At 47.2% G+C, this 20,428-nt stretch overlaps 1 protein-coding gene across 1 annotated transcript; it reads left to right on the forward strand.

The window, feature by feature from the left end:
- Positions 1-8,018: 8,018 nt before the first annotated feature.
- Positions 8,019-10,492, forward strand: LOC121978264. The gene is made up of 3 exons (XM_042530632.1): positions 8,019-8,970; positions 9,052-9,758; positions 9,947-10,492. The coding sequence occupies exons 1-3, from the start codon at positions 8,019-8,021 to the stop codon at positions 10,490-10,492; spliced, it is 2,205 nt and encodes a 734-aa protein (XP_042386566.1).
- The last annotated feature ends 9,936 nt before the right edge of the window (positions 10,493-20,428 follow it).

The following is a 20,428-nucleotide window of genomic DNA, read 5'->3' on the forward strand; positions in this document are numbered from 1 at the left end:
CTAATGCCTCGATGGAAATTGAATTGGAACCACAAAGTGTTGTGGATGATGTTGTTCCACAAGGAGTTGAGGAACAACAACCAGTTCATGTAGACATACCTCTTCGCAGGTCTGATAGGGTACGTCGTCAGCTTGAGAGATATTCATTTCTCTTGTCTGACCATGATGACATTGTGCTCATAGAGGATGAGCCTACCACCTATCAAGAAGCTGTGATGAGACCAGATTCCGAGAAATGGCTAGAAGCCATGAGATCCGAGATGGACTCCATGTACACCAACCAAGTATGGACTTTGGTTGATCCACCTGAAGGGGTAAAACCCATAGGGTGCAAGTGGGTCTTTAAGAGAAAGACTGACATGGATGGACTTATCTATAAGGGTCGCTTGGTAGCTAAAGGTTTCAAACAGATTCATGGTATTGACTATGATGAAACCTTTTCTCCAGTAGCGATGTTTAAGTCCATTCGGATCATGCTTGCTATTGCAGCCTACCATGACTATGAGATATGGCAGATGGATGTCAAAACCGCGTTTCTGAATAGAAACCTACTCGAGGATGTGTACATGACACAACCTGAGGGTTTTGTAGATCCACAGCATACTAGTAGAGTATGCAAGCTGCATAGGTCCATATATGGACTAAAGCAAGCATCTCGGAGCTGGAATCTTCGATTCGATGATGCAATCAAACAGTTTGGTTTCATCAAGAACGAAGATGAACCTTGTGTCTACAAGAAGGTTGTAGGAGACATAGTTGTGTTCCTCATATTGTATGTGGATGACATACTACTCATTGGGAAGGACATCCCTATGCTTCAGTCTGTCAAGACTTGGCTAGGGAGTTGCTTCTCAATGAAGGACTTAGGTGAGACATCCCGCATTCTAGGGATACAGATCTATAGAGATAGATCTAAGAGATTGCTTGGCCTAAGTCAGAGTACATACATTGACAAGGTACTCCTTCGGTTTGCCTAGAATTCCAAGAAGGGATTTCCCGATGTCACATGGCGTGAGTCTTCAAGACTCAAGGTCCCTCTTCTAGAGAGGAGAGAGCATGGATCGGATCCCTTATGCCTCGGCCATAGGATTGATCATGTATGCCATGCTATGTACTCGACACGATGTCTCGTATGCTTTGAGCATGACGAGCGGATACCAGTCAGATGAAAGTCACTAGATAGCGGTCAAGAATATTCTTAAGTACTTAAGAAGGACTAAAGAATATTTCTTGATATATGGAGGCAATGATGAGCTAACTGTAAAGGGTTACAGTGATGCCAGCTTCCAGACCGATCAGGATGATTACCGATCGCAGTCAGGATTCGTGTTTTGCTTAAATGGTGGTGCTGTGAGCTGGAAGAGTTCGAAGCAGGACACAGTAGCTGATTCTACAACAGAGGCCGAGTATATTGCTGCATCAGAGGCAGCAAAGGAGGCAGTTTGGATCCGCAAGTTCATCACTGAACTTGGGGTGGTTCCTAGCATCGCTGACCCAGTTGAGCTCTATTGTGACAACAATGGAGCTATAGCACAGGCGAAGGAACCTCGCTCACACCAGCGTACCAAGCACATACTACGGCGCTTCCATCTCATTCGAGAGATTATCGATAGAGGAGATGTGAAGATTTGTAGAGTACCTACAGAGGCTAACATCGCAGATCCCTTGACGAAGGCTTTGGCACAGAGGAAGCATGATGGTCACACTAGGTCATTAGGCCTTAGAGCCTATACTGATTGGCACTAGTGCTAGTGGGAGATTGTTAGTTTGAGCCCTAGAGCCAATCATTTGATGATTGTATGGACTCGTTATATCATATTCTTGTATATTAATAAAGGCATTTGTTTGGTTATTATACTTATTTATATTAGTGCCAAATAGACTAAGTATAATAGCGTCCTTAAGTAGAAGGTTCTTACCTATATCAATCGATTGGTTGAATCGATAGTGAGATGATATAGGGAACACTACTCTAAATCATTCCTAGTCAAGTATTAGCATTCAGGGACAATGTTAATACAATAAGACTAGCATGTAGGTCAGCTCGATGACTTGATCTCACAAGTCATGGATATAGAGATATCAAGCTGACACATGGGTATGCATTAGAGAATGTATACTGAATGACCCGCCATGAGAAAGTATCATGGATCATTATATGAGTGTCATATACTTTCTCATGTGACTATTAGTATGACTATTAGTCCTTAGACCTGAAGTCACCATGGATCCCTACATAAGGAGTTATGTACTTTGGTTTCGTCAAACGTCACCCGTAACTGGGTGGACTATAAAGGCGATTACTGGGTATATAACGAATTATGCAGAGGGATGTGAGTGATGTAGATGGGATCTATCCCTCCCATATGACGGGAGCGACATCGGTATTCTTGATAGAGTGAGACCACTAAGTGCATGGCCATGCCCAAATGAGTCAACATTAGATGTTGAGCTCATTTGATCGAGTGAGTCTACTTGGAGTTCAAGATTTAGATTGATTAGAGGATGACACGGTCTATGCCTCATATTGATCAATCTAGATGTCTAGGATAGAAGGACAATGTCTCATATATTGTGAGGAGTCACAATTAGTAGTCACAAGGTGATGTCGGATCTCGACATTCTTGTAACTTGGGTAGTAATGATGTGTTGCTAGATACCGCTCATTACTTATGCTCCTAAATGGGTTTAGGGCATTGCCAACGTTACAAGAACCTATAGGGTCACACACTTAGGACAATTAGATGGAGATTAGGTTCATATGATGAACCAAGAGGATTAGATTCATTTGATGAATCAAATTGGATTAAGAGTAATCCTAATTGGGCTAACTTGAGTTCGACTCAAGTTGATTCATGTGTTCAATGAGTCTAATTTAGATTTTGACTCATTGAATCAATTTAATTTAATGAATTAGATTCATTATATTAAGTTGGCTCGAATCAAATGGTTAGATTAGATCAACCATGGTAGAGATTGAGTCAAGTTTGACTTGACTTGAGAAGGAAGACCAAAGGTCAATTTTGAATTGACCTTTTGCCACCTCATTGGTGAGTTGACATTAGGTGGACCAATAATGATGTTCCACATCATCATGGGTGCCACCTCATGGAAGTTACAAAGCCATTCTCTTAATGACTTCATATTAATTGCAATTAATGCAATTAATTTGTGAGTTTTTTGAGAGTGGCCGGCCACTTTGTGTTGGTGTGGGAATTCATTTTTCCATTCAAGTGGTGTAACTCCTTCTCCTTCCTTGGGTTCTCTCCTTGCTCTCCCTCCTCTTCCTTGCCGTGACCTATCAAGGTGCTAGCTAGCACACCTTTGTTTAGGTTTTCTCCATCAAGAATTGTTCGTGTGGATACTTCTATAGGATCGACGCTTGACGGTCTAGAGATCCGGCAACTTCTTGGACGAGCGGGAATGCGAAGGGCTTCGCTACAAGGGTAATGATCTTAACTTTAGTGTAGATCTAAAGTTTTTACAAACTCGTACAAGAAAAAGGTTTTTCGAAAAGTTTTGTTTACGAATCTTTGCACGAGATCCATGGCTTTGGGTAACTCGGGGTTTCCGCGACGCGAAAAAGCGGTTTTCGCGGCCCGACGAACCCAACATTCCCGGGCTAAGGACATCGGTCACACTCCACCTCATGAAATTTTGGTGAGCTCCCGAGCTAAGGACACCGATCACACTCAATCTCATAGAATTTTGGTGAGCTCCCAGACTAAGGACACGGGTCACTCAACCTCATAGAATTTTAGTGAGCTCCCAGGCTAAGGACACCGGTCACACTCAACCGTGTAGTTTTGGTGAACTCCAGGGCTATGGACACCGGTCATACTCTACCACATAAGGTTTGGTGAGCTCCCGGGCTAAGGACACCGGTCACACTCAACCGTGTTCATTATATAAATATAGACATAAGGATAATCATGCAGTCAACATAAACTTGATCACTACTTATACATGAATATAATCGTGAATCTTAACTTGAGCATGTAAATTTAAAACATCAGCTTAAGCATAGATTTGTTCATAAACATAGCATGAGTATACATAAACATAAACAAGAAATCGACTAGAGCATCAAGAATCGGTCACATTTCACATACTTTAAAATTGTCCATAGTTCACTAAACATGAAGAAATCGATAAATTTTTTAGCTAGAAAGAAAAACTGCCAAAGACTTGTAATTCCTTAACGAATTAATTATTTATTGGTTGCTTGATTTATGACAAGTGACTTTGCAACACGTTTATATGCAAGCATTCCAAAAGGTATATTGTTAACGATTAAGGAAAGGACTAATTCTAAGTATAATATTTTATTAGACAATGACTAACTCCATATCCTAAAACTAATTCTGGATAAAGAAATTTATTGATTAAAACGCCTCATTCTAAAGACAATCACAGCGGAAGATTTTATATTAACTTACCACTTTAGAATGAATCACTAATGATCCGGTATTAAGAGGAGATCCTGATCGATAGGAATCGATGACCCGTGGAGGTTAAAGTCAAGGCGATCAATGTATAGTATTGGCCGGGTGGGAGGTCACTTGGCCAAGCAGGAGGCTACTTGGCCGAGCGTCCACATCAGTACTCGGGTCGGCCCGGAGACAACTCGACCGCAGGTCGGGTTTCCGACGCTCAGGAGTCCTCTTAAGAGAGCCGATGCGCTGAGCAATCGGTCCACTCGGCTGAGTGACGGATTAACAACTTGTCAGCTCAGACGAACAGTGCACCAGCAGCGGACCAACGGAGATGACATGCCCGTCCGAGCTTGAGGCCGAGCCAACAGTCCGCTCGGTCCAATGTCTGTCCCTCCAGGACGATAGTATGGCCGAGCGGTTTTCTCGCTCAGAACAGTAACAGACAGAAGGTGTAGAAGAATACAAAGGAGACAGTTAGAGATATCCTTCTCGAGATATGTGCCACTGACAGACAGCATGGTCGGTGGCCGGACCGGATAAAGAATCGTACGGTGGAAGTTTCCACTATCATGTAAGAGATATGCTCGGACGGTTGCGGTATGGCGTCAGACACACTTTTTTGACACATCTATTTTTGAGGTATGACTTGGGAAGTGTGCATGCATCGATGAGCGTGCACGCGCACCCCTGGGGGCCTATATAAGGACCCCCAGACTTCGATGGAGGTATGCAATCAACCATACTGTAGCCACAATTCTCCTTATTTTGCTTCAGCTTTCTTCTCGCCTGACTTGAGCGTCGGAGGGTCGTCGCCGGGAACACCTTCCCGGCCCGGCTTTGTTGCAGGTTCGCCGGAGGTCCACCTCATCCCGGCGTCTACGCGGAGCCAGCAGAGAGTGCCACGCCCCCAGCTTTCATCAACTCACAGTTCGGAGAGGATCAAATTGGCGTCGTCTGTGAGAACGCACCTGAATCCGAGTAGAGAAGATGGAAGGAGCTGGACGACCACACACCGTGACACTCACTCAGGAGGAGCTCGACGCCCTTATTGAGGCAAGAGAGGCAAAAATTGTGGAGCAGTAGCAACAGTAGGCGCTAGTCGAGCGGTTAACACAACAGGCAACTTTGGCGTCAGGTGGCCGAGCGACGGAGGAGGACCGGCCGGAGCAATACTCCACATGGGCGCAGAATAAAGGTCAGACCGGCACTCTAGGGAATGTGCCGCCCGCCCCTATTCCATTTCATCGGGCATTATTCCAGACTCCGTCCGAGCTGGCACAGGCCAATCAAGGGTCATCAGATGAAGCGTCCGTATGGGATGCTATGAAGGCGAAGACGCCTCGGGCTGAGTCATCCCCCGAGCAGATCAATCGACAGTTTTTTGAGGTCATTCTTCAGGATCCACTACCAAGGCACTACACACCCCCGACGATCGGAGAATATAACGGGACCACTGACCCGGATGACCATCTGGGTAAGTTCGACAACACGACCACTTTACATCAATATACAGATGGTGTAAAGTGTAGGGTATTTCTCACCACCCTTTCGAGATCGGCGCAACGGTGGTTCCGGAGGATGCCGGACGGATCGATCACAAGCTTCAAAGAATTCCGCACGGCTTTCCTTCATCATTTCGCGAGCAGCAGGTGCTACCAGAAGACCAGCGTCAGCTTGTTCGCCATAAAACAAGGCCCGAGGGAGACGCTCCGAGCTTACATCAAGCGCTTCAACCAGGTGGCCATGGATATCCCGACAGTCACCTCGGAGACCATGATGAATGCGTTCACACATGGCCTTGTGGATGACGATTTCTTCCGCTCGCTCATCAAAAAGCCGCCTCGTAGCTACGACCATATGCTGCACAAAACCAATGAATACATCAATGTGGAGGAAGCCTATGTGGCAAGAAGAAAAGAAGCACCGGCCGAGCCACTGGCGCCCGTCGAGCGGAGGCAACCAACCAGCCATCAACCGCCAAGAGGACCTCGAGCCGAAGGAGTACGTCCACACCACGAATCAAGATCGCAAGCTGTCCAGCATGTGGCGGCTGATCGGCCTAAGCAGAAGGGAAAGGTATGGACTCCCATGTTCTGTTCACTTCACCAGTCAGCCACCCACAACACCCGTGACTGTCGGAGCCTTCCGCCGATCGCTCACCCCGCGCCTAGGAGCTATCGCCTTCGATCCCCTTCACCTGATCGGCGCCCCCGACACCAGGACACTGGACGACGTGGGGCCAGGGAGTCGGTCGAGTGGCAGCATCATCATCCACCGAGGGCCAACTCCCGAGCCTCACAGATGCGAGCGAGGCACTCCGCTCGGGAGGAGGAAAATCGAAGCAATACCGCTCAGGGGCGAAATCAACATCATCGCTGGGGGCCCTACGGGAGGAGATTCCAACAGGGCCAGAAAGTCACACGCTCGACAGCTAAGGATTCATGCTATAGGCTGCAGTCAAGAATGAGCATGGAGTCCCGAGATCAGCTTCGGGCCTAGGGACATGGAAGGAGTTGAAGTGTCGCACGATGACAAACTCATCATCCGAGCGGTAATAGAAAATTACACTATTCACTACATTTTTATTAATACAGGCAGCTCGCTCAACATTATCTTCAAAAAGGTGTTCGATCAGCTATAAATTGATCGTGCCGAGCTGCTCCCGATGACAACACCCTTGTATGGATTCACTGGCAACGAGGTCTCGCCGGTCGGCCAGACCAGGCTGGCTATATCGCTGGGTGAGGAGCTGCTGCGAAGAACGAGAACCACTAACTTTATAGTGGTCGATGTCCCCTACTCTTACAATGTTATATTGGGGCGACCCGTACTCAACGAATTCCGAGCGGTTGTCTCCACTTTCTGCCAGAAGATCAAGTTCCCCGTGGAGGACCAAGTGGGCGAAGTCTGAGGAGACCAGCTGGCCGCCCGGCGATGCTATGTGGAAATGTTCCGAGCCGAGTCCAGGTCCGTGCAGAAAACACTGAAAAGCCTCCAACTTTAGTTTATGAGGAAAAGGAGGAAGTGCAGATCCAGCCCGACCGGCTAGAAGCCACAACATTCATAGCGTCTGACCTGGAGGGAGACCAGAGGGAGGAGTTGGTCGAGTGCCTATGACGCAACCATGATGTCTTCACATGGTCAACCCACGAGTTGCCGGGCATTTCGCCGAGCATAGCGCAGCATGAGCTCCATGTCCGACCCGACGCTCGGCCAGTGAAGCAGAGAAAGCGGGACTTCAGTGCAGAGCAAAACGTCATCATCTGAGCGGAGGTCGAAAAGCTGCTGGAAGCCGGACATATAGGGGAAGTGCAATTCCCGAGCTGGTTGGCAAATGTGGTGCTAGTCTCCAAGCCGAGTAACAAGTGGAGGGTCTGCATCGATTTCCGGGACCTTAATAGGGCGTGCCCGAAGGACTTCTACCCTTTGCCCTGGATCGACCAAATGGTGGACTCAACTGCTGGATGCGAGCTGATATGCATGCTGGATGCATATCAGGGTTATCACCAGGTGCCGCTCGCCCGAGGAGACCAGGAGAAAGTGAGTTTCATCATAGCGGACGACACCTACTGCTACAAGGTAATGCCGTTTGGGCTGAAGAACGCAGGCGCCACGTATCAACAGCTCATGAACAGAGTGTTCCAAAAGCAGACCGGGCGAAACTTGGAGGTATACGTAGATGAAATACTTATTAAATCACTCCGAGTGGTCGACCTGTGTGCAGATATAGAAGAAACCTTCCGGACACTCAGAACGTACGACGTCAAACTGAATCCGCAAAAGTGTCTGTTCGGGGCTAAAAGCGGACGATTCCTGGGCTACATTGTTACCGAGCGGGGCATAGATGCGAACCCTTGCAAAGTGAAGGCGCTGCAGGACATGCCACCGCCCCGAAACATGAAGGAAGTGCAACGCCTCACTGGGTGGATAACAGCCTTGTCACGGTTCATTTCTAAAACAGTCGACTGGAGTTTACCATTCTTCAAGATTTTACGCCGAGCAGCCAAATTCCAATGGGACCAAGAGTGTGACCAGGCTTTCGAAGAATTAAATGTGTATCTGAATTCATTACCTGTACTGGCTAAGCCAGCCGCCGGTGAACCGCTCCGTATCTACCTATCCTCGACCGAGCAGGTTGTCGGCTCGGCGCTAGTAAGGCAGAATGGCGAAGAGCAGCCTGTGTATTTCTTAAATCATATCCTAAAGGATGTTGAATCCCGCTATACTGGTCTCGAAAAGCTTGCCTTCGCTTTAGTCCTCGCCGCTCGGAGACTCCGGCCCTATTTCCTGGTGCACACAATCATTGTCATGACGAACAACCCTCTGGGGAGAGTCCTCCTTAACCTAGAGGCGTCCGGACGGCTGATTAAATGGACTACCGAGCTCAGTGAATTCGATATTCAATATCAGCCCCGCACAGTGATTAAAGCGCAATTCCTAGCGGACTTCATCACGGAAGTACAAAATCCCGAGCAGGAGGCTTCCTGGAGGGTTTATGTGGATGGGTCATCAACTCGACTCAGGAGCGGGGTCGGCATGTTGTTAGTCTCACCACAGGAGCAACGGATGCATTTGTCCATTCGGCTGGATTATTGAGCTACTAACAATGAGATAGAATACGAAGCCCTCATAGCGGGACTGCAGGCCGCTCGACACGTGGGAGCGAGCCGAGTGATTATCTTCTCTGACTCTCAGCTCACTGCTCGGCAACTCTCGGGAGCTTTCGAGGTCAACAATGCGAGGCTCAAGCTCTACGTGGAGGCCTTCGAAAGGCTCAAGACCAGCTTTGGCGAGGTGGTGGTACAAAAAATTCCTCGAGCAGACAGCCAGGCGACGAATGAGTTGGTGAAGCTGGCTAGTTCAATAACACCGATCGACATTCAACAAGCAATAGAGCAGTTATCCTTAGTAGCGCACATTGACAGGATGGAGGGCCACACGTTCCCCAGCGACTGGAGGACGTCTATAATAGAGTACTTGGGGTCAGGAGCCACTCCTTCTGACCAGAATGAAGCTCAGCTTCTGAGAAGAAGAGCTGGTCGGTTCACCCTCATCGGGGACCAGCTTTACAAGAAAGCTTTTTCCCGACCATTTTTAAAGTGCATCAGCTCGGAGCACACGGAATATATATTGAAGGAAGTACATCAAGGATCTTGCGGAGGACACCCTGGCGGCCGATCATTAGCGAGAAAGATCTTGCTAGCCACGTACTTCTGGCCGACTCTCCAGGAAGACGCCGCTCGGACCGTAGCCACTTGCCTCTCTTGCCAGAAGTATCACATCTTCTCCCACCGACCGACGAAAGAGATGAAGGCGTCTACGGTATCCTGTCCATTTGACTAGTGGGGCATGGATATCGTGGGACCCTTGCCTATAGTGACCGGGCAGAGGAAGTTCTTACTGGTTGCGGTGGACTACTTCTCCAAATGGGTCGAGGCAGAGCCACTGGCCAAGATAACCGAGTAGATGGTCAAAAAATTCATCTGGCAGCACCTCATATGTCGGTTCAGCATTCCGAGGCGGCTCGTGTCCTACAATGGGCGGCAGCTCATAGGACAGGAGCTCCAAGAATGGTGCGAAGGGTACGGCATCGAACAACACTTCACCTCTGTGGCATACCCGTAGAGCAACGGACAAGCCGAAGTTGTCAATCGAGAGATTCTTCGAATTCTGAGGATACGACTCGACCTCCTCGGGGCAGCTGGGTGGACGAGCTCCCTGGCGTCTTATGGGCACTCTGCACGACTCCTAAGGAAGGAACGGGGGCCACGCCGTTCCACTTGGTGTACGAAGGAGAGGCTGTCGTGCCAATAGAGGTTGGGATCGAATCCGATCGGGTGCAGCAATATGACGCGGACAACACCGAGCGAAGGCAGCTGGAGCTGGATTTGGTAGATGAGGCACGAGCTAAAGCAACTGTTCGGCTAATGGCGTACCGGCAGAGAATGAAGCAAAACTACAATAGGCGAGTAATCGCCAGAGCATTCCAGGTCGGTGATCTAGTATGGAAGAAGGTAAAGCCAGCTGGTTATGTAAGCAAGCTGGAGGCTCCCTAGGCGGGACTCTTCAAGGTCATTGAGAAGCTTCGATCGGGCGCCTACTACCTCGAAGATCAAGACGGACGATGACTGGAACGACCATGGAGCGCAAACCACCTCCAGCCATATCGAGCTGGATGAAAAGGTGCGCCTGTGTAATTAATTGCGTGTATTCCCGTTCTACGCTATCCTTTGAATGCAGGAATAAGATCATGAAAAGACACAACTAATGCACACCGAAAGTCGAGCTTCCTCAAACTGTCGAGTGGCGACGTTAAACTCTAGAGTCAGACCGGCGACTATAAACCTCCCGGCCCGAAGATCGTCGAGCGGCGACGTTAAACTCTAAAGTTGGACTGGCGACTATAAACCTCCCGGCCCGAAGACCGTCGAGCGGCGACGTTAAACTCTAGAGTTGGACTGGCGACTATAAACCTCCCGGTCCGAAGACCGTCGAGCGGCGACGTTAAACTCAAGAATCGGACCGGCGACTATAAACCTCCCGGCCCGAAGATCGTCGAGCGGCGACGTTAAACTCTAGAGTCGGACCGGCGACCATAAACCTCTCGACCCGAAGACCGTCGAGTGGCGACGTTAAACTCTAGAGTGGGACCGGCGACTATAAACCTCCCGACCCGAAGACCGTCGAGCGGCGACATTAAACTCTAGAGTCGGACCAGCGACTATAAACCTCCCGACCCGAAGACCGTCGAGCGGCGACGTTAAACTCTAGAGTCGGATCGGCGACTATAAACCACCCGACCCGAAGACCGTCGAGCAGCGACGTTAAACTCTAGAGTCGGACCAACGACTATAAACCTCTTGGCCCGAAGACCGTCGAGCGGCGACGTTAAACTCAAGAGTCGGACCGGCGACTATAAACTCCCCGGCATGAAGAGCGTTGAGCGGCGACGTTAAACTCTAGAGTCAAACCGGCGACTATAAACTTTCCGGCCCGAAGACCGTCGAGCGGCGACGTTAAACTCAAGAGTCGGACCGGCGACTATAAACTCCCCGACCCGAAGACCGTTAAGCTGCGACGTTAAACTCTAGAGTCGGACCGACGATTATAAACCCCTAGGCCCGAAGACCGTCGAGCGGCGACGTTAAACTCAAGAGTCGGACCGGCGACTATAAACCCCCCAGCCCGAAGACCGTCGAGTGGCGACGTTAAACTCTAGAGTCGAACCGGCGACTATAAATCCCCCAGCCCGAAGACCGTCGAGCGACGACGTTAAACTCAAGAGTCGGACCGGTAACTATAAACCCCCCGGCCCGAAGACCGTCGAGAGGCGACGTTAAATCCCAGAGTCAGACCGGCGATTATTACCCCCCCGGCCCGGAGTTTGTGGATCGGCAATTGAAAACCTGACTTGTAGATTGCTGAACGGCAACTAGAGGAGCCAGCCTTGGCATCACAAAAGCCCAACAAATCTTAGGGCTCACGAGTAATGCGGTTCAAACACGCACTGTGATTAGACAAGCGACCAAGGGTATAGAAAGATTCATTCATCAAAACTAACTAAACGGCGATTACAGCAAAATAGTATCGGCCGGACGACTAATATACATCCACGACTTCACTCTAAATAATTAAAAATCTCGTCCGGAATTGTGGTCAGAAGGTCAGCGTGGTCGCGGACGGGAATTGTAAAGTCTTCAGGCAGCCGGCCCTTTTTCTTCAGATAGTCAGCCATTGCGGTGATAGCTAGCTCGAACGCGTGGACGAGTCGATCGCAGGTTTTCTCTACAAACTTCTTCGAGCGAATGTAATTTTGCTGCATGACCAAGGCTCGGCCGGGTTCAGCTTCCTGATATTCTTTGAAGGTAGCTCGAGAGGCCTCCAGTACGTCTTGAAAGGTCTTCAGATCACTCTGAAGACCGGCTACCTCCTCCGAATGACCATTCTTCTCGGCGGTAAGCAGGTCGGTCAACTCGCTGATTCTGACCTCAAGCGCCCGGGCTTCAGCATTCTTCGCCTCCAGGTCAGTGATGACCTGATTTTTCCTGTTATTGACCAGAGCAATTTTCTTGTCGTATGTTTTGACCTGGATCTCGAGCCGGTCCACCATGGTCTGCAAGCCCAAAGATTTATGTCATTCGGCCTCTAGCAACTTATTAGCCTTATCTAGGTCGGCCTTCAACTCGGCATAAGAGGGGCCTTGAGAAGGAGCCCCACCAGAGACCTTAATCTTCTTGAACTCCTCTTCGAGAAAAGCCAAGCGGCGGCACACTGCTATGCTTTCCACCCAATTCTGCAACCCGGTCCAAAGAAAAACAGTTAGTGTCGAACGGGGGGTGTAAAAGTAAAGACATGGGAATTACCCCGGTGGTTTGTTGCAGGTAACTATTGCCGAGCAGCCCAGGGGGCATCACGCCTACACGCGCTCGGGCGTCCTCCCAGACTTTGGAAAGGGGTCCCCGAATGGTTATCAAGTGTTCAGGACTCGAGGGCTGATCGGCCTTCTGCAAATATTCCTCTGTCAGCAGGTGGAGCAAAACCTTGATAGTCCTGTACCGGCCTGGAGTGGGCTGAGCGGACGCGAAAGGAGCAGAAGTTTGTCCGACTGGCTCAGAGCGGATGAGAAAGCGCTTGATTATCTGGCGAGCTGGAGGAAGCGACCTAAGAGGCTGAGCAGCGACGGGGTCGGAAGGCCAGTCTCCTTGAGATAGGGTCCGGTCGGATGACAGCGCTTCCACAGACGCTGGAGCTAGAGGAGGGTCGCCTATCTGTTCGTGAACGACAAAGGCGGCCGAGCGGGTTGGGGTGCCTGTGCGGTGGCGTTTGCGCCCAACCAATGGAATTTTATCTTAAGCAGACTCAGCTTCCTCAGGCCTAGCAGCTGGTAGCACGCTTGAAGGGGCGGTCTCCCCAGCTGCCTCAGGGGTAACCGTCTGAGCCGCAGACGTCTCGCCCGCCATCTGCGCCTCGTCACTCTCACCTTCATGCGAGCCAATCGGGGTTAGGCCAAGTTTCTCCACCTCCTGTGCTGCAGCCGCCTCTATCTCGGCGGTCTTGTGTTTTAGCATGCCGAACACCACCGATTTCATCATAGTCTCGGTTGCAGAAAAGCAAAAAAAAAATCAGTTAGACTCAAAGAAAAGGGGAGAAAGTCATTTCTTACCAGGGTCGTTCAGAACCCGTGTTCTGATCGGACTTAAACCGAATAGGTACATCATCCCTTCAGGTAGCAACTTATTGATGTCCAACTTCAGCCTGACCAACAAGTTAGCCACGTGTAGAAAAGTAGGTTCTGTTCTATACCTCTTCTGGTTGGGGGGAGGTGGCAAAGCAGTCTTCCACTGGGTTCGTTAAGGTGTCGGCTCGGGGAGACACATGAAGAAAAAATGCTCTTTCCAATGCTTATTAGAGGTAGACATTTTATCAAAGAAAACTAGACCGCTCCGAGCTTGAAACAAGAAGGTGCCCAACTCGGACTGCTTGGGGTAGTAAAAATAATGGAAGATTTGGGGCTTAAGGGGAATATTGTGCACCCGGAAGAGCACAACTACGCCGCACAGCAGCCTAAAGGAATTTGGCACGAGCTGGCCGAGCGGAATACGAAAATAATTGCAAACTTCTAAGATGAATGGGTGGATCAGAAACATAAGACCACCTACGAATTGGTCACGAAAGAAGGTAACAGTCTCGGCCGGAGGGTCATGTGGCCGGTCGGATGACTCGGCTAAAACGAATTTATGGTCAGAAGGGATGTCATAGGTATTGATTAGTTTGAAGACATCTCCCGAGTCAAACCTACTCTCCATGGTTTGATACCAAAAACCGGGAGAGGGGGCAGAAGAACTAGCCATTACAGCCAGAATGCGAAGCAAAAGAAAGAGCAGAAGGCAACGGAGGCGGTGAGCAAAACCGTGCCTACGGAGCACAGACACCACCGGAATGCGAAGAAAAGCACGAAGAAAACAAAAAAGGAGCGGGCAAAGAGTTCTTACAGAGAAAAGGATTGTCGGAGAAGAAAGCTAATGGCCGGAATGCGGAGAATTGATTCGCCGAAGAATAGAGTAGGAACCTTCAAAGAACACGGGCGCGGCGGAAGGAGAGGAGGCGGCCTTATAAAGGTTGGGCTCGAGCGGCCGGGACCGCTTGATCCAGGGCACGGGATCCGAGGAGCGCATCCGACCGTTGAATTCAAAGCGCCAGGGGTCACATCGAGCCTGACAGCTCGAGCAGGCGATAATGGCTGCCTGGCCACGTGGCATTACCCCATTGGGCGCATTTAATGACCCCCATTACGCAGGCGAGGGCGCGTGCTCAGCCTTAATGGCCAGGATTTACGTAAATCCCGAGGAAATCTTGGGGATGTCAGCGTCGACTAACGTTGGGTCAGCAAGGCAAACAGTCGTAAGACCAATATTCGCCAAGCACCACGGGTGATAGGCCGAGCGACATCATCCACCACACAGTTCCCAATCGGATAAATATTTCTGCCAGGGGCAGAGCGGCCGTGATGTCACCAGTCCAGTTGTCCAGTGAGTTGGACTTGCAGCCTCCTTCGACTGGACTTGAGGGGGAGACACGTGATCCAGTATTAAGAGGGGGGGGGGGGTCCTGAACGGATAGGGATCGATGGCCCGTGGAGGTCAAAGTCAAGGCGGTCAACGTATAGTGTTGGCCGGGCGGGAGGCCACTTGGCTGAGCGGGAGGCTACTTGGCCGAGCGTCCACATCAGTACCCGGGTCGGCCCGGAGACAACTCGACTGCAGGTCGAGTTTTCGACGCGTAGGGGTCCGCTTAAGAGAGCCGATGCGCCGAGCAATTGGTCCGCTCGGCTGAGTGACGGATTAACAACTTGTCAGCTCAGACGAACAGTGCACCAGCAGCGGACCAGCGGAGATGACATGCTCGTTTGAGCTTGAGGCCAAGCCGACAGTCTGCTCGTCCAATGTCTGTCCCTCCTAGACACTAGTATGGTCGAGCGGTTTTCTCGCTCGGAACAGTAACAGACAGAAGGTGTAGAAGAGTACAAAGGGGACAGTTAGAGATATCCTTCTCGAGATATATGCCGCCGATAGACAGCATGGTCGGCACCCGGACCAGACAGAGAATCGTACGGTGAAAGTTTCCACTGTCATGTCAGAGATATGCTCGGACGGTTGCGGTATGACATCAGACGTACTTTTCTGACACATCCATTTTTGAGGTATGACTTGGGAAGTGTGCATGCATCGATGAGCATGCACGCGCACCCTTGGGGGCCTATATAAGGACCCCCAGACTTCGACGGAGGTATGCAATTAACCATACTGTAGCCACAGTTCTCCTTATTTTGCTTCAGCTTTCTTCTCGCCTGACTTGAGCGTCGGAGGGTCGTCGCTGGGAACCCCTTCCCAACACGGCTTTGTTGCAGGTTCGCCGGAGGTCCACCTCATCCCGGCGTCTACGCGGAGCCAACAGAGAGCGCCACGTCCGCAACTTTCATCAACTCACAGTTCGGACAGGATCAACTAACTTGCCTAATCCAAGATCAACTAGTCGATCAAAACGGCCCATTCTAGAAAATATATTTGGCAATAATGTGGTCGCTCAGCCCTATACTTACTTTACCTCTACCTTGCTGAAACTAAGGTTATCTTCCAACATCACAAAAATTGAAACCAGATACAACGCAAATTGAAAAAAAAAACCTAGTATCTTGCCCCATGTTCGATCATTGTTGTTGATACCCTTGACATGTTTACTAATGCAAATGGAAGATCCAATACCATTTTATTGGCAATTCTATTCTCTAGCATGCAATGGCACAAGTAACAATTTCAACTAAGCACCCAATTAAAAGAATCCACCATATAAAAGTTTAATGTCTAATCGGAAACCCACAATACTAAAAGAGATAAAAGAGAATTACCAGAATTGACCGGATCAAATCATTAAATTAAATCAAATTAGTTTTAGGATTATTCTAATAATTCTATTATAATTATTAAAATAATTTTTAGAATTATTCTGTTATTTATTAATTAGTTAATTGACCGAGTACTTGTTTAAATCCTATATATTGTATTGTCTTGAGGGCAAATATCAAGAAACAATAAGATTAATTATTACTCTCCTATTGTATCTTCTTTCTATTCTTCTTTTAACATGGTATCAGAGTCATGATCCTTCGTTCCTTCTCTTTCTCTTAATTCTCCCTCACAAATCCTCTTCCCTTCCTTTTTCTGCCACCGCCCAAGACAAAAGAGGAGTTTCTTTTTTCTTTTCTTTTTTCTTTTTGAAACCGCAAAACAAGACGACAAAAGGGCTTCTCCTTTTGTGCTACCGCCGCTGTCCACCAAACGCCGACTAAACCTCGACATCGACAACAAGTGGTTGCTCCAGCCAAGGCTTCTATTTCCTCCAAGGGGAGTTTCTCCAGGCGAAAGGCCCCCTTTCCGGCGATTCAGTCTCTCTACAAGATAAGTTATTTTATTTTAGATGTCAAATACTCAACATTATCAAGGAGGCCAAAAGCAAAATTCAGTCCGATGTCAAATTTGTCGCATCATTGGCCATACTGGAAATTTATGCCCTAAAAGATTTGATTACTCTCGGGTAAAATGTCAAATTTATCACATCATTGGTCATCCTGGAAATCTATGCCCTCAAAGATTTGCCTCAAATTTCATTGGTGGTTCTACAGTCTCAAGACAACCGTCTATTTCACAAGCATATCCTAAAGCTCTCTCATCTGTGCCTACTTGCGGTAAAACCTCAGAGTTTTCATCTACTGATTGGTATATTGACACTGGAGCAACTCATAATGTCACATCGGATTATAATATCCTTACAAACGTAATGTCATATTATGGCTCAGATACGGTTCAAGTAGGCGATGGCTCAGGTTTGCAAATTGCTAATCTTGGAAATACATATATTCATTTATCTAATCGAACTTTTCACATGCGCAATATCTTTCATGTTCCATCTATCACTAAAAATTTACTTTCTACCCGTCAATTTTGTCTTGATAATAATGTCATTTTTGAGTTTCATTATAATCATTATCTTATAAAAGATAAAGAAACAAATGCTATTGTGTTTCATGGGAGAATCAAAAATGGCCTCTACTATCTTCAAAGTTCTTCAATCAAAGCTTTTGTTGGTGAACGCACAAATAAACCAGCTTGGCATGCTCGACTTGGTCATCCTTCTCTTCAAATTGTCCAGTCAATCATCAATAGGTATGGTTTACCTACTTCCATTACCTCCTCTCCATCTCATTCATGTAGGGCCTGCATGGAATCTAAAAGTCATAAGCTACCTTTCTATTCATCGGATTATGTTTCTAATTTCCCACTTGAATTAATTCATTCTGATGTTTGGGGCCCTGCACCTATTTTATCTAACCAAGGTCTCCAATATTATGTTACATTTATTGATCATTTTAGTAAATATACTTGGCTCTATCCTATGAAAAGAAAATCTGATTTATTAGATATATTCTATAAATTTCAAAATCAAGTTGAACGATATTTTAATCGTAAAATACTTTCTTTTCATTCTGATTTGGGAGGTGAATATCAAGCTTTCCATCGTCATCTTGTCACTTGTGGAATTGTTCATCGAGTCTCTCGTCCTCACACTCCGGAACAAAATGGCTCTGCTGAGAGAAAACATAGACACATAGTCGAAACTGCCTTAGCTCTTCTTCATCATGCATCAGTTCCACGTAAATTTTGGGATGAAGCTGTTACCACTGCTGTATATCTCATAAATCGACTCCCTACTCCATTGCTCAATCATAAATGTCCTTTTGAAACACTTTATAATCAAACTCCTAATTACACTTTCCTTCGAATTTTTGGTTGCGCATGTATCCATGGTTACGCCCCTACTCTAAACACAAACTTGACTCTCGTTCACTACAATGTGTTTTCCTTGGTTACAGGAATTTGCACCATGGTTATCGTTACTTACATATACCAACAGGTCGAATTTATATTTCACGACATGTTACTTTTGATGAGACTCTATTCCCTTTTTCAGTATCTTCTTCGATCTCTCCTCCAGATACAGGTGGCACATTCTTAATACCATCTAATATTGTCAGAAATGATGGCATCCTAGGTCCTGCTCCGCTCTCTAATAACTCCCCTATACCATCAGAATCACCTCAGGATGCTGCTCCAATCTTGGAAGCCTCGTCGGTCGAAGATAATATGCTCTCTAGTTCTGAATCCTTGGATAATGCAAGTCCGTCATCTACATCACCATGTCAACCTACTTCCTCATCACCATCAACAAGTGATTCAGATGATAATGCTCCTCGTCGCATGCTTCCCATTAGTGACATTTATGAACGTTGCCCACCAAATGCGACTCGATATCCTCTTCCACGGGCTTTAGTGGTTTCTTCAAAATCTATTGAACCAACTTGTTTTACGCAAGCAAACAAGGATCCAAATTGGCATAGTGCAATGGCTACAGAATTTGATGCACTTCTTCACAATGGAACATGGAGTCTAGTTCCACGCACTTCCTCAATGAATGTTGTGGGCTTTAAATGGATATTCCGTCTTAAGTATCGAGCTGATGGCTCTCTTGAACGATACAAAGCTCAACTTGTAGCCAAAGGTTTTAGTCAGCAACCAGGTATTGACTTCAATGACACTTTTAGTCTAGTCATCAAGATTACATCTATCAGACTATTATTATCGATAGCTGTTAGTTCCAATTGGCCTGTACGCCAATTGGACATCTCAAATGTGTTTATCCATGGTCATCTTGAGGAAACTGTATTTATGGAGCAACCACCTGGGTTCATTCATCCACAATTTCCATCTCATGTTTGCCAACTTAAGAAATCTTTATATGGTCTTCGACAAGTTCATGGTTTCATCGACTATCCAATTGGTTACAATCTCAAGGATTTTCTGGATCAAAGACTGACTCGTCTCTATTTCACAAATATAATGATGGCTCTATGATATTTTTTCTTATTTATGTGGATGACATCCTGATAACCGGTAATGATCACAAGGGCATCATAACTTTATTAAGTCTTCTCAATCAAGAATTTCCTACTCGAGATTTGGGCATTGCTCATTTTTTTCTTGGTATTGAGCTTATTCCACATGAGGATGGCTATCTTCTCTCTCAGAGCAAATACATTACTGGACTTCTTCAAAGAGCCAAAATGGATGGAGCACGTTCGGTCTCTACACCAATTGCTATAAACAACTCTCCATCTGCATCCTCTCCCGCTCTGTCTGATCCACAGATTTATCGAAGCATTGTTGGAGCCTTACAATATGTCACTATCACACGCCCTGATATTACTTTTGCAGTAAATCGTGCTTGTCAATTCATGCATGCTCCAACTGAACAAAATTGGGATAATGTAAAAAGAATACTTCGCTATCTCAAAGGTACTATTCTACATGGTCTTCTTTTATATCGTCAATCGTCTCGAGATTTACATGCCTATAGTGATGCGGATTGGGCAAGTTCTCCTGAAGATAGACGCTCTAATAGTGGATATGCAATATTTCTTGGACGAAATCTTATCTCATGGAATTCGAAGAAGCAACCTACGGTATCTCGTTCAAGTACTGAGGCAGAATATAAAGCTATAGCAAATACAACGTCTGAAATTATTTGGCTTCAATCACTTCTCTCTGAACTTTATCTTGCATCAAATATTGCACCAAAAATTTGGTGCGACAATATTGGAGCAACATATCTCACAGCAAATCCAATCTTTCATGCTCGTACAAAACATGTGAAAATTGATTTTCATTTTTTTCGTGAACGTGTGGCAACTCAACAATTATCCGTCTCTTATATCTCTGCTGAGAATCAAATTGTTGATATCTTTACTAAGCCATTGTCCAGACAACGTTTCAACAAGTTAGCAAGCAAACTCAACGTCAAAGATCTCCCGTTAAGTTTGTCGGGGGGTAAAAGAGATAAAAGAGAATTACCAGAATTGACCGGATCAAATCATTAAATCA

Source organism: Zingiber officinale, chromosome 4B, assembly GCF_018446385.1.
Source record: "Zingiber officinale cultivar Zhangliang chromosome 4B, Zo_v1.1, whole genome shotgun sequence".
NCBI lineage: Eukaryota > Viridiplantae > Streptophyta > Magnoliopsida > Zingiberales > Zingiberaceae > Zingiber > Zingiber officinale.

Coding starts and splice junctions, on each gene's coding strand:
- LOC121978264 (XM_042530632.1), top strand. CDS start 8,019: ATGCCGTTTGGGCTGAAGAACGCAGGCGCCACGTATCAACAGCTCATG. Junction 8,971..9,051: donor TCGACTCAGGAGCGGGGTCG/GCATGTTGTTAG, acceptor ACAATGAGATAG/AATACGAAGCCCTCATAGCG. Junction 9,759..9,946: donor AAGAGATGAAGGCGTCTACG/GTATCCTGTCCA, acceptor ATGTCGGTTCAG/CATTCCGAGGCGGCTCGTGT.